The following is a 15,815-nucleotide window of genomic DNA, read 5'->3' as shown; positions in this document are numbered from 1 at the left end:
GTAAGGATGCAGTTACATCAGTTGGTAAGGCCTGTGCATTATTCATTTCACATCTGCTGCTGGTTCTTTTCTTCCCTATGGGAGAATAAATTACAACACATCAGCACATTTTTCATGCTTTGTGTTTAAGCATTTAAAAGTCATTTGTTGTATTAATAATATTATTTTCTTTCTGCTTATTTGACAGCACCAGAAGTCATCAATGCCCATGACTATAGCCAGCAGTGTGACATTTGGAGCATAGGTGTCATAATGTACCTTTTGTAAGTAGCCTGATAAATATACAGTGTAGACAAATGCATAGTCTTTAACAGTAGAATTACATATATTTTAAAGTAAAAATAAGCAATATATTTTTTAAAAAGTGATTTAAAAACCAATTGGGAACTCATTCTGAAAGCTTTCTTATTAGTTGTCAGGCTCATCCCTCAGGTATTTTTTAATAGTGTAAATTTATAACTTTGCTTTTCATTGATCTATAAATGCAACAATACACCATATGATCTGAGAAAAGTGAAAAACTGTCCTTAATACCTTCCTGGTCCCTGACAACAAACCAAAAGCTTCTTTGCATTTTATCATGAAGTTAACTTCTAGGCCATCAGGAACAGGGAATTTCTGCCTCCTGGCATATGTGGGGAGTGGGCACTTGCTAGATATAGGTTTGTTCTGGATCTAGGGAGTATTCTGGACTTCCCAGTACTCCTAATGTTACTAAAAACCTCAGGGATCCTCCTTCTTCCTTTCCTCCCACTCTCAAGATTCAGTCAACCTTAAATCCTGGATATTTTTCCTTTGATGTGTCCTCACTTACTCTTTGATTTCTCTTCACTGTGTCATTTCTCCTTATCCCTATTCTAGGACATCATAGGGTCTTCCTGACTGCTCTCGCTGCCTCTGGTTACCCTCTCCAGTTCATCCTTTTTACTGCTGTTAGAGTTGTCATTCTAAATCACAAATCTGACCACTCTATCCTGATTAAAAGCCTCTGGTAATTACTCCTTGGTTCAAGAAAGTATCAGAGCATCCCGGCATGGTGTGACTTAGCAAACTTTCACGAGGTGATGCCGACGTGCCTTCCCAATCTTGGGCTGGGTGTGTATTCCTGGGCACTTACCCTACTCTGTGGCAACCCTAGGTCACTCTTCACTGCTCATACCCTTCATTGTATGCCTTTGACGTGTATGTGTATAAGTATGTGCACATGCACAATGTTTTCTTTCTGTACAAGCTTCCCTCTTAGGTGGGCCTATCTCAAAAATTAAAACCACCTATTGCCCTAACTCCTATCTTACCCCCTCAGAGTTGCATTTACTGTATATAGGACTTCCTGTTTTCCACAGAGGATTTAAGGCATCACATGAAAATACATGCAAAGCAGTAAAATTGAAATAAAAAAATAATAAAATAGGAATATTTAACCAGAAAGGTTTGCACAAATGTAACTTTGGTGGATTTCATTGCTCACTTTGATGTGTGAATAGTAACAATTTTTAAAACTAGATTATATTGTAGTATTACAATACTACAATTCCAAATTCCATAGAAGACAAAGATCTTAAATTATTCATCTTTGCATTTCTTGTATCTGGCACAGTAGGAAGCACATATTCAGTGCTCAATTATGTTTGTTAAATTGAATTAAGTGAATTGTCTAAGAGGTGTTCTGAAAAGTTAGTGACCATTGTTCTGCCTCTTGGTGAATATGAACATTTTTATGTTGATGCAACATTAGTTTTATGGTCAGATTGAAGATTTCACTATGCACTACCTCTTCCAGATAGTTTCTAAATATTGACATCACAGTAGTTACATTTTCACAGTTCTGTGAAATGGAATACACTGGCAATTGAAATTGGATGATGTGATTGTAGCTGTAACTCAGCTGGTCAACACACATTGTTGCTTAAATAGCGTAAAGTATAAATGTATTCACAAAGTTTTGATCACTGTTTTGTGCTGATTGGGATTATAGTACAAAAATTCAGAGCCTCTGCTTTTAATTACAATATAACTGTTTTAAACTAATCTTTTATATTCCTAAGACTTTATAGAAAAGAAAAGCCAAACATAATATGTATGAGCAAGTATTATTTATTCATTGTGGTGTTTCTCCTTTCTTAGTTTGAATTTGGTGTTAAGAAAGTGAGTTTATTACAGATCTTTAAGATCTTTCTCTTTCTTAAAAATATAATTTTGGCTTTCTGCTCCAGAATGTGGCTGTGTATCATCATAATGGCATCTTCTTTTTTCTTTACAGTAGACCCATACTTGGCTAATCAGTGCCTATTTCTTAATCTGTCTGAGCCTAGTAGTATATATAGATAATTTCCTGCACCAAGTGCACAAATGCATTACCTTCTCACAGGGCTTCTTTCTTGTTTATCAGTTAACCAGATTCATTTCTACTTAATTGGACAATGCTAACATACTTTTTAAAGGTGAAATTAACATAAATAAATACTTATGGTTTCTATTTTCTGCTGCTTTGATTCCTATGAATGCAACAGAAAATAATAGGAAGGCTTTAAGAGGCATTTTTCACATCTTGGATTCCCTTTTCTGGATGTGCAAGAAAATTGCTGTCATAAAAGTCCGTATGCTGCTGATTGACCAACCATTAGATACATTTTGCGTAAATAAAATTGGAAAGGACAAAAAAAGTGGAATTTAAAAAATGTAGCCCTTAAGCTATAGTTGCATGCAGAGGCAGCTAAGAAATTGGTGGATGTGCATATCACTGGTTGATAACGGGCTCAATGAGCTGGGCTCTTGCTGGCTTATACTCTTTATAATAGATAGTAATTGTTCATAAGGACATTTTTCTGGCTTTTTTGTTTTCTGTAGCTTTTAAAATTGCATTTTAAACTAAACTATAGCAAGACAAGTAAGACAAAAGAGAGGAGGTCAGCATGAGCTGGAGAAGTAAAAATTATTAAAGTAAAAATTTACAGAATTACTTGATAAATACTGATCTCTTAACAAGAAATTAATGGTAAATGAATGGCTGTATTGCACAGCCTAGTTCGGCAAACCACTAGGATGAAAGTATCTTTACTACCTGGGAAAGTCATCATCATCACGAGAAAATATTTATCAAATTTTAGCTGGGTGCTGGTGGCTCATGCCTGTAATCCTAGCTACTCGGGAGGCAGAGATCAGAAGGATTGCAGTTCAAAGCCAGCCCAGGCAAATAGTTTTCAAGACCCTATCTCAAAAAAACCCATCACAAAAATAGGGCTGGTGGAGTAGCTCAAGGTGAAGGTCCTGAATTCAAGGCCTGGAACTGCCAAAAAATTTTTTTTGACTTATTCTAGAAAATGTTCATGAGTTAGATGTCTAGAGAACTTGGAAAATATAACTAAAGAAAATCAACAAAAATGTAACTATTAAAAGACTTGAAGATTATTATACTACAAATAGACTGCAATTTGGAAAGTATAAGGAATTATGCCATTTTATTCTTTGACTAATAAACTGCAAAAATATTCTGAGAGTTGAAGAATAGATGTGCAGAATTGCCTCTTTGATGAGTCTACCTCCAACTTCTGTCTGTCAGTGGACACACCGGGTTGTTTACAGAGCTGCCCTTAGGTGTTGGGGTTGACAATAATGATGATGGCAAACATTTATTGAGAATGTACTCTGAAAGAACTGAGCTCAACTTTTAAGCATATTCTTCAATAGCTTCCTATTCAATCAGAAGCTTCATAGGCTTGACATGTTCTGTTAAAAGATGTTAATGATACATAGTTCCTCTATTATAGAATTGTAAACAGGTGTGTGTTCATTTTATACACACTACTCAGGGTTTTACTGATGTTGGTTATTGTATATACTTAGCTTTTCTTTCACACTGATTTTCCTCATCCAGACCTTCTTCATTTATACACCATTGATGAAACAGTTAAAAGCCATTTTAATAGCTTTTTGGCTTTGATTCAAAGCCTGTAGAAATTCCCAGGGCTATTCTTGGTTTATTTTTATTATTACTAACATTTGTATAGTATTTTGCCATGTTTAAAACTCTTGCATGGTCATTAAACTCTGATAACTCTCAGTAGACTCTACTAATTCATCATATGTTTTTATAAGCTCAGCTTGCTTTTTGTACCTTAAGCCTTTACCTTATCCTTGCTCACACCAAAGTGAATCTGTTAGCTGCCACTGTTATTGAGCATGTAGTCTCACACATCTTCCCATATTTTAACCCCATTTATGCGTAGTGTTTCCCCACCCAGAAAAGCTTTGGGTCTTTTGTAAATCTATAGGTTTTAAGGCATGCATGTATATTTCCTCTACCAGGTCACTTCTCTCAGTGTTGAGAGAAGAACTTAGTGATGATCTTGGACGATCTCATCGTTTCCATTCTGACATCCAGGGAGGTGCCTTTCTCTTCCTATCCTTCATGTAAATATGAAGCAGTACTACTTCCAAATTCTGTAGAAAATTAATTTTTAGTAAGTTTATTTTGAAAGCACTTAAAAATGTCTTTGTTTAGGTTATGTGGAGAACCACCCTTTTTGGCAAGCTCAGAAGAGAAACTTTTTGAATTAATAAGAAAGGGAGAGCTACATTTTGAAGATCCACTCTGGGAGTCCATAAGTGATTGTGGCAAGTACCGATTTGTTATTATTTACTAAAGTAAATATACTTAATATAAGAAAGTTGGCAAGTTATAAAACTGTTTTAAATCTCTGGTTACTCATAACATTTACTTTGGAAATAAACAAGATTTGCTTGTGGAAATTGTGATATCATCACTGTGATTGTTCATGGTCAAAACTTCCACAAAAACAAAACACAGAGCAAAAATTAAAGGGAAAATTTGCTGATTATCTAGCTAACTTTTACTATAGACCTTTAAACTAGGCAATCCATGCAATGAAACTTCACTTTAAACCTTAACTTTATTACTAGGCATTTGTAGTAATGGTGCTTGGCATTACTACAAATATTATTATAATATTTAGGATTATGTAGACCTAATCCTAAATATTGGAAGATGTATGACTTTGTTTTTGAGATGGAGGTCTCGCTATGTTGCCCATACTGGTATCAAAATTATGACTCAAACCATCCTGCCTTAACCTCCCAAGTAGCTAAGACTATGAGCATGTACCACCATGCCTGGCTAATGTCTGATATTAATTGTGGTTAAGAAAAATAAGATTTTCAGGTTTTTTCTCCTTATTTTTAGCTAAAAGTGTTTTGAAACAACTTATGAAAGTAGATCCTGCTCACAGAATCACAGCTAAGGAACTACTAGATAACCAGTGGTTAACAGTAAGTTACAGTTAATACTTTCTTTTTTATCTTATCTTGTAGTTTTGGATATGGTCTTCTTAAAACAGTTGATTAATGTCATCTTCTGACAAGTTACAAAAAAGATTAATGAGTCTTGACACATTTCTGAAATGGGCATTTCCAAGTGGCAACAACTGTTGCCACAGTATATATATATGTAGAAGTTTAAATGAACTTTGCTTTGCTCATTGGAGGTTTCATGTGAATTAGAACAGAGCTGAAAAATGTCTGTTATTGAACTGTGGCATCTTGAAGCAGTCTGTACAGTTCAGTGATGTAAAGTTCTGGAACCATTTACAATTCTTTGAACCCTTTGGATGCAGGGACTCTTTGGAGTCTCAGAAAAGCCATGGTCTCTAAAACAGTTGCTATTACCCAGTTTGAAATCTTAAGTAGTTATTTACTTACATATTACTTTCCACCAGGAGACTAAATACTGTGAGCACACACCCTGTGTCTTACTGACCTCTGAGTTTCTGTTTTTGGAACATTATCTGTTCACAGCAGGAACTTAGGAAGAGGTTGCTACTTACCTCTCAATACTTGCTTTATTTTTCTTCTGTGGTAAGAGGGATTCTAACTTTTAGCTGGACTCCATGTACATCTTCATTCCCCAGTCTTCTTTGTCATCACTGATGGTCAATAAGATGTGAGTGCAGTTTCCTCTTAGATGGAGAAGATATGGCACTCTTCCTGCCCTTCCTCATTCTTGGTGACTGGAATGGAGATGTGATGGCTGGTGTTTGAGTAGTCATGTTAGGAACCCACAAACTGGGGATGGTGGAGCGAGAGATGCAGCTCACAGAGCTGCCAGGCCAATCTTTGACCACCTACTTTCAGACTTTTTTTTGTATGACCAGGAAATGATTTTCTGTCATATTTAAGACACTCTTAAATATACAGCAGAACATAATCACAATTATTGCAATTCTGATGATAACTGAATGAGTGAATGATTCGTTTTGAGTGAATGATTCTATAAATGAATGGGTCTGTAGATATCTTAGAAAAAGTCTGAGAAATAAGACTGTAGATTACTAGAGAAACATGGACATATTACTACGTAATATTACTCTGAAAAATTTGAAGATCTATAGTTTGTTAGTTACTGTATTAGGTACTGGAGATATGATATAATTGTATTTAAAATGTAAATTAGTGTACAATTATATTCTTGGAAGCTCACTCTAGCTGTTGGGTGTACAATATCTTAGAAGCAGGAAATTAGATATTGAGGTAGCATTGCTAAGGGATGATGGTGGCTTAGATAGGATGGCAGTAATAGAGATGAAGAGAAATATGTGAGGTATATTCTTTAGAAGTGTAAATGACTGGGCAGGGAATATAACTCAGTGGTAGAGTGCTTGCCTAGCATGCACAAAGCTCTGGGTTTAATCCCCAGCCTCAGCAAAAAAGGAAATATAAATAACAGAATGTGGTAATAGATTAGATGAGTAATAAGGATAAAGAAGGAATCAAGAATGAAATCTAGGGTTTTTTTTTAACAACTGGTTTGACAATGGTACCATTTACTGAGATGAGAAAGACTTTAGAAGAATAGATTTTTTTCTCTAGGGCAAGAATGTTGAGTTAAGAGTTCTACATTAGGCACATTTGAAATTACTATGTGATATCCAAGGAAGGATATCAAACACATAAGTGAATATATGAGTCCAGAACTGGAGAATTCTGAGCTGGAGATATAAATTGGATAATCTTGAATTCATAGATACTGTGTAAAACCATTAGGCTGAATAGATAAATTAGGAAGAAAATATAGAGGGGAGAAAGGCCCCAGAAATTTTAAATACTCCTTCATTCTGAAGAGGCCCAGATAAGTTTAAATACCATAAATCTATATTGATATCATTTTTTAAAACTCTCTAATTTTCCTTTGGCAGTTTTGAGTCATTTTTTTTTAATAACAATTTTTTCTTCAAGGGCTAAAAAAATAGTTTTTACTCAAGAATGGATTGTATCTGCCCTCTTCTGTGAATATGTTGCTCTCTTATAGGATTCTGTGCAGTAATTATTTCTGGCCTAAAGTAATTGTGCAAATGAGTTTGCAGCTAGATCATTGCAAAAATGCACTGAGTAGATTTGTGGTACAGGAAAATAAAAAATTGTAAAACAGATGGTGTGCCTTAGAAATTTATCTCTTTTCAGCATCACACAACAGTCGGATTTGGCCATTTAATTATTTGTTTTCTAATTAGTACAACTTTATTTCTGGCTTTGGTCATTTTTCCAGAAGTCTCCATTTTTGATCCTCTGTAACATTTGTCTCTATGAAGTCTTTGCCAAATGGATTGAGAAGTGACAGATACTGTGTACTATATTGGACTACCCTAAAGAGTTCAGTGATGAAATTTAGAACACTGGCATTTGACAAACTTCTAAAAAGCAAAACTCTTTTCTTCTTAACCACTTGAAGTCTTACTTCCTATAATTCATATCCTCTGTTTGAAATAATCTAAAGAAAACATGATGGTTCTCACAGTGCCTTACCCGCTTTATAACTAGAGCTTATCTTTTGCAAATCCTAACACTTAGTAGCATTTTTTCAAAGAGCTTTATTGGACAAAAGTGTCTGTGGTTTAGCCTATGTATTGTGCATTTTGAAGCATGATACATATCTGAAGAGGATTCTGAGAAAAAAATTATTATTTCTGTATGTACATTTAAGTGAATAGAATTTCAAATAAACACACCTTATTTCAAAAGCTAAATGTTAGATATGAGGTAAAACGAGTCTCCTGTAAAGGAAGAGATGGATGATGACTCTTTTCCAGCAATGCATCTGTTTTCCCTGGTGTCTTTCTTCCTTTTCCCTCTATTAGATAATAGTGGCCTCTTGGTATTTCAAGTCCCCTGGTAACAAGTAACACCAAGAATTTACATTTTTAAGACAAATTTCTGAGTAATTTTTTTTTACCCATGTATGTTTCAAAACCACTGGTTTAAATTAAGAAAATTATTTTTTCTCTGCCTTGTAAAAAGATAATTTCCAGTGTTTGGGTTTTATTGGTATTTTTCATACATTAAGTAATTCCTCTAACACATTTTTATGCTTATCATGTGCCAGCTCTTATCTGCTAGGTAATAAAATACAGTTAAATACAGATAAGGCATGGGCTCTGTCATAAAAGCCTATAATCTAGTAAGGAAAACAAGCTATATATAAGATACAACATAAGGAAGAAAATGATAAATGACATAAGAAATTACCAAATGACCAGAGGTACAAAGTCAGGCAAATGTGGAATCAGAAAGATCAATTTGGCTGGCAGAAAAGATGCTGGAAGGGAAGGAGTGGAGAATGAGACTAGAAAATAAAAGACAAGGACTGCCTTCAGTCCTTTGTGCATTAGGTTTTTTTTTTCTAGATAGGCTCTCATGCTTTTGCCCAGGGCTGACCCTGACCATGATCCTTTTACTCCACCTCCCATGTAGCTGGCATTACAGTTGTGTGCCACTAATCCCAGCCTGTAAGGCAGCTTATCTTAAATGAAGCAACAGTCATTTAAATGCCTATATTGATCTTACCAATTATAATCAAAAGGTGATATCCAGAAAGAGAGTTAAAAACACAGTCTCCCTGCTTGGATAATTTGCTGTAAATTACAATCTGCACTTTGATTTTTTAGTCACTCTGCAAAGGTACTTATAATCAATGTACTAGGCTGAATTTGAGAATAGTATTTCCTAGTGTATGAGCAGGACCTTGTTCATTAATTTACAAATTGTTTTTCAGGTATGCTCTTTAGCCTTCACATCTACACCTACATAAGATACTGGGAAATTTCTGACACTCAACTAATTATTGGCTTTAATTTTTCTCTTCTGTGTATCCTAAATATGTTAAGATTCTTATCTTGGCAGAACAGGTTCTGCCTGGAAGTGGGGGTGGGATGGGATGGGGGTAGGAGGAGGGGTGAGGTGGCCCAAACAATGCATGCATATATAAGTAAATGTAAAAACAATGAAATAAAAGAAAGGAAAATAAAATATTCTCAAAAAGAAAAACTAATGAAATGGAGAATAAAAAACAACACAAAGAATCAATGAAATGTAAAGGCAGCTCTTTGATAGCCGAGACTGACAATCCCGTAACCAAAGTAACTAAAGAAAGAGGGAGAAGGTCCAAATTAATAAAATTAGAGATGAAGATGGAGAAACTAAGCAGAGATAACTGGAGGAGGAGAGGGGTAAAGACCTCTGAGACAGTGGCATCTCCAGGACTCCAGGACTTCCTTGAAGAATGGAGGCCAGGAGGAAGGGAAGGGGAGGGAAGGGATTAAGAAATAACCTGGAGAAGGGATTTCAAGATGGCGACTAGAGGGAGGAAGCAGAAAGTGTACTTCCTAAAGTAAAATCTTGGACAGACGTTGGAGATACACCTTGCAGGAAAAACCATCAAGAAGAGGCAAAGAGTGTGGGATTCCAAGGTGGTGAGTAGAGGGAGAAAGCAGAAAGCATGCTTCCTGAAGTAAAATCTTGGAGAGACACTGGAGATACACCTTACAGGAAAAACCACCAAGAAGAGGCAAAACTCCGACTCCTCCGCATCCCCAGCCTGCACATAGCATTCCCACTCCACGGTAAATGGAGAAACCTGGAGGGGTCCCACGCCACCAGACGTCAGCTCCTACTGGCTCCAGAGAAACAGACCACCAGGTGAGCTAAGTGGCACTTTGTACTCCCACAAACAACCCTGGGCCAGATCAGCACAGCCCCCTAGACAGACTGATCTCCACCCAGGGAAAAAAGAGGAAAAAAACCAAACAAACTGAATAAACAACAACAAAAAGACACGTAGCAAAGAGGGTAGGGTGCCCTGAGTTCTGAAGAGCAGGGGAGAGGCAATCCCTTACGGAACTGTAAATAAACAAGCCAGCCTGAGAAGGGAGGAGTGGTGACCCCCACCCAGCAACCTTGGAGTGGGAAAGCTTGTAATAGTGACTGTGTGAGGAGGGTTCCACTGGAGAGTAGGGAAGGGGCACTTCCCACACAATCTGTAAGTAAATAAGCCAGCCAGAGAAGGCAGGTTTAGTGCCACCTCCCCCAGTGTGCTTGCAGAAGGGAAGGCTTGTAACAGTAGCCATCGTGCCCAGGAGAACTCTAAATAAACAAAGCCTGCGGGGCTAGGTGAGTGTTAAGCTCATTCCTGAGATCTGCAATCAATAAAGCCTCCAGCAACAGCAGGCTGACAGCAGCGGGCAGGTGAGCTGCAGCCCTAGATAGCCATTCACAAAGCTGTATCCAGACCCTTTTTTTTCTTTTTTTCTCTTCCTTTGATGAGACAATGACAGAACTAGAATTGGAAGCTGAAGGATTCAAATTCCATTTGAACTTGCGATTTTTGTTTAGTTTTGTTTTTGTTTTTTGTTTGTTTTTTCTGTTTGTCTGTTTATTTTGCTTTTTGGTTTTTTTCCCCTTTGATGAGACAATGACCAAACTACTTCTGAGACACTATCTCCAGGATTGGAGGCTGAGGGACTAACACCAAAATTATTAAGACTGAAACTTTATTGCATTTGAACTTGGGGATGTTTTTTTAATCCTCTCTTTGTCTCTCTAATACCTGTTTAGCTTACTGTTGATTAGTACACTATCTCTCCCTGTTTATTTCTTTGGCACTGGTTTTTTTGTTATTGTTTGTTTGTTTTTTCCTTTTTCTTTACCTTCTTTACTTTCCCTTTCCTCTAACCCTTCCATTCTAGATATCAACATTGTTATTATTACAAGCTAGACAATACTGAATTACAAACAGTACAGGGACAGCAACAATAGCAAGGGCAATGAAGGGATGATGGAAAAAAGAAGGAAACCAGTTCCCCCCAGTAATAAATTAGTACAGGAACCAGAGGGAAATGAAGAAAACAGAAACTCAAATCCAGACTCCAAGAAAACAAAGATAAACTATGCCAAAGAACCCAATGAAGCCCACAAGAATAATCTAAAAGAAGAAATGCTACAGGTACTCAATGAGGATTTTATAGAGATGATACTGGATAGGGTCAACCAAAATGTACAGGAGACACTCAAGAAATTCAAAGACAACAAAAATAGAGAATTTGAAAAGCAAAAGAAGAAATAAAGGAAACCATAGAAGCACTGTATAAATACCAAAGTGAAACAAAGAACATGATTAATAAAGAGATAAATGCACTCAGGACGAAAATAGACAACATTAAAGAGGAAGTGACTCAGGATATGGAAAACCTCAGAAAAAAGAATGAAACAGAATTGCAAAACAAAAGGAAGGCCAATACAGCAGAATAGAACAAGCAGAAGACAGAATCTCAGAACTCGAAGATGAAATGGTAATTAAAGGAAAAACTGAAGAACTATTAGTTAAACAACTCAAGACCTGTGAAAAGAAAATGCAAGAACTCACCGACTCCACTGACAGACCAAACCTGAGAATCATGGGCATTGAAGAAGAAGAGGTGCAAGCAAAGGGAATGCATAATATATTCAACAAAATAATAACAGAGAATTTCCCAACTCTAGAGAAAGATATTTCCATACAGATGCAAGGGGCCTCCAGAACACCAAACAGACCAGACCAATATAGAACTACTCCATGGCATATTATCATTAAAACAACAAATACAGAGATTGAGAAAGAATATTGAAGGCTGTAAGAGAGAAAAAGCGAATAACATACAAAGGTAAACCCATCAAAATCACAGCAGACTTCTCAACAGAAACATTAAAGGCAAGAAGAGCATAGAGGGAGATCTTCCGGGCGCTGAATGAAAATAACTTCAACCCCAGGATACTCTACCCAGGAAAACTATCATTCAAAATAGATGGAGCAATAAAAGTCTTCCACGATAAGCAGAAACTAAAACAATTTGTGACCACAAAGCCACCACTACAAAAGATTCTTCAAGGGATTCTGTGCACAGAAAGTGAAATCCAACATAACCATGAAAGGATAGGCAGCACCAAACTACAGGAAAAGAAAAAGCAAGAAAGTAGACAGTAGCTGGAAACTAAATAACTCATTACTTAATGAAGAATGGATCATCGATGCAATAAAAGAGGAAATTAAAAAGTTCCTAGAAGTCAATGAAAATGAAAACACAACCTACCGGAACCTATGAACACAGATAAGGCAGTCTTGAGAGGAAAGTTTATAGCCATGAGTGCATATATTAAAAAGATTGAAAGATCCCAAATCAATGACCTAATGATACATCTCAAACTCCTAGAAAAACAAGAACAAGCAAATCCCAAAACAAATAGAAGGAGAGAAATAATAAAAATAAGAGCTGAAATCAACGAAATAGAAACCAAAAAAACCATACAAAGAATTAATGAAACAAAAAGTTGGTTCTTTGAAAAAATAAACAAGATCAACAGATCCCTGGCAAACCTGACTAAAATGAGGAGAGAAAAAACCCAAATTAGTAGAATCAGGAATGCAAAAGGGGAGATAACAACAAACACCATGGAAGTCCAGGAAATCATCACAGACTACTTTGAGAACCTATATTCAAATAAATTTGAAAATCTAAAAGAAATGGACAGATTTCTAGATACATATGATCATCCAAAACAGAACCAAGAGGAAATTAATCACCTGAATAGACCTATATCACAAAATGAAATTGAAGCAGCAATCAAGAGTCTCCCCAAAAAGAAAAGTCCAGGACCTGATGGATTCTCTGCTGAATTCTATCAGACCTTTAAAGAAGAACTGATACCAACCCTCCTTAAACTGTTTCATGAAATAGAAAAGGAAGGAAAACTGCCAAACACATTTTATGAAGCCAGTATTACACTTATCCCAAAACCAGGCAAAGACACCTCCAAAAAGGAGAACTATAGGCCAATCTCCTTAATGAACATTGATGCAAAAATCCTCAACAAAATAATGGCAAACCGAATTCAACAACACATCAAAAAGATTATCCACCACGACCAGGTAGGCTTCATCCCAGGGATGCAGGGGTGGTTCAACATACGAAAATCAATAAACGTAATAAACCACATTAACAGAAGCAAAGACAAAAACCACTTGATCATCTCAATAGATGCAGAAAAAGCCTTTGATAAGATCCAACATCATTTCATGATAAAAGCTCTAAGAAAACTAGGAATAGAAGGAAAGTTCCTCAACATTATAAAAGCTATATATGACAAACCTACAGCCAGCATTATACTTAACGGAGAAAAATTAAAACCATTCCCTCTAAAATCAGGAACCAGACAAGGATGCCCACTATCTCCACTCCTATTCAACATAGTACTGGAATTCCTAGCCAGAGCAATTAGGCAAGAAGAAGGAATAAAAGGAATACAAATAGGTAAAGAAACTGTCAAAATATCCCTATTTGCAGATGACATGATCCTATACCTTAAAGACCCAAAAAACTCTACTCAGAAGCTTCTAGACATCATCAATAGCTATAGCAAGGTAGCAGGATATAAAATCAACATAGAAAAATCATTAGCATTTCTATACACTAACAATGAGCAAACGGAAAAAGAATGTATGAAAACAATTCCATTTACAATAGCCTCAAAAAAAATCAAATACCTAGGTGTAAACCTAACAAAAGATGTGAAAGACCTCTACAAGGAAAACTATACACTTCTGAAGAAAGAGATTGAGGAAGACTATAGAAAGTGGAGAGATCTACCATGCTCATGGATTGGTAGAATCAACATAGTAAAAATGTCGATACTCCCCAAAGTAATCTACATGTTTAATGCAATTCCCATCAAAATTCCAATGACATTCATAAAAGAGATTGAAAAATCTACTGTTAAATTTATATGGAAACACAAGAGGCCACGAATAGCCAAGGCAATACTCAGTCAAAAGAACAATGCAGGAGGTATCACAATACCTGACTTCAAACTATATTACAAAGCAATAACAATAAAAACAGCATGGTACTGGCACAAAAACAGACATGAAGACCAGTGGAACAGAATAGAGGATCCAGATATGAAGCCACACAACTATGAGCAACTTATCTTTGACAAAGGAACTAAAAATATACGATGGAGAAATAGCAGCCTCTTCAACAAAAACTGCTGGGAAAACTGGTTAGCAGTCTGCAAAAAACTGAAACTAGATCCATGTATATCATCCTATACCAAGATTAACTCAAAATGGATCAAGGATCTTAATATCAGACCCCAAACTCTTAAGTTGATACAGGAAAGAGTAGGAAATACTCTGGAGTTAGTAGGTATAGGTAAGAACTTTCTCAATGAAACCCCAGCAGCACAGCAACTAAGAGATAGCATAGATAAATGGGACCTCATAAAACTAAAAAGCTTCTGTTCATCAAAAGAAATGGTCTCTAAACTGAAGAGAACACCCACAGAGTGGGAGAAAATATTTGCCAATTATACATCAGACAAAGAACTGATAACCAGAATATACAGGGAACTTAAAAAACTAAATTCTCCCAAAACTAATGAACCAATAAAGAAATGGGCATGTGAACTAAAGAGAACTTTCTCAAAAGAAGAAATTCAAATGGCCAGAAAACACATGAAAAAATGCTCACCATCTCTAGCAATAAAGGAAATGCAAATTAAAACCACACTAAGATTCCACCTCACCCCTGTTAGAATAGCCATCATCAGCAACACCACCAACAACAGGTGTTGGCGAGGATGCGGGGAAAAAGGAACCCTCTTACACTGTTGGTGGGAATGTAAACTAGTACAACCACTCTGGAAAAAAATTTGGAGGCTACTTAAAAAGCTAGAAATCGATCTACCATTTGATTCAGCAATACCACTCTTGGGGATATACCCAAAAGACTGTTACTCCAGAGGCACCTGCACATCCATGTTTATTGCGGCACTATTCACAATAGCCAAGTTATGGAAACAGCCAAGATGCCCCAGCACTGACGAATGGATTAAGAAAATGTGGTATCTATACACAATGGAATTTTATGCAGCCATGAAGAAGAACACAATGTTATCATTCGCTGGTAAATGGATGGAATTGGAGAACATCATTCTGAGTGAGGTTAGCCTGGCTCAAAAAACCAAAAATCGTATGTTCTCCCTCATATGTGGACATTAGATCAAGGGCAAACACAACAAGGGGATTGGACTATGAGCACATGATAAAAGCGAGAGCACACAAGGGAGGGGTGAAGATAGGTAAGACACCTAAAAAACTAGCTAGCATTTGTTGCCCTTAACGCAGAGAAACTAAAGCAGATACCTTAAAGCAACTGAGGCCAATAGGAAAAGGGGAACAGGTACTAGAGAAAAGGTTAGATCAAAAAGAATTAACCTAGAAGGTAACACCCACGCACAGGAAATCAATATGAGTCAATGCCCTGTATAGCTATCCTTATCTCAACCAGCAAAACCCCTTGTTCCTTCCTATTATTGCTTATACTCTCTCTACAACAAAATTAGAGATAAGGGCAAAATAGTTTCTGCTGGGTATTGAGGGGGTGGGGGGGAGAGGGAGGGGGCGGAGTGGATGGTAAGGGAGGGGGTGGGGGCAGGGG

General features: G+C 36.6%; 1 protein-coding gene across 1 annotated transcript in view; it reads left to right on the top strand.

Annotated features, from left to right (window-relative positions):
- Positions 1-15,815, top strand: part of Stk33 (serine/threonine kinase 33) — a 92,115-nt gene that overhangs the window by 18,228 nt on the left and 58,072 nt on the right. Inside the window, exons 7-9 of the mRNA XM_074041048.1 lie at positions 188-263; positions 4,502-4,614; positions 5,201-5,286. Of these exons, the coding sequence (XP_073897149.1) occupies positions 188-263; positions 4,502-4,614; positions 5,201-5,286 (275 nt within the window). The remainder of the gene's footprint in view (positions 1-187; positions 264-4,501; positions 4,615-5,200; positions 5,287-15,815) is intronic.

This window comes from Castor canadensis, chromosome 1 (genome assembly GCF_047511655.1).
Source record: "Castor canadensis chromosome 1, mCasCan1.hap1v2, whole genome shotgun sequence".
Classification (NCBI taxonomy): Eukaryota; Metazoa; Chordata; class Mammalia; order Rodentia; family Castoridae; genus Castor; species Castor canadensis.
The sequence above is the reverse complement of the archived record's forward strand: the minus strand, read 5'-3'. Positions and strand labels throughout refer to the sequence as shown.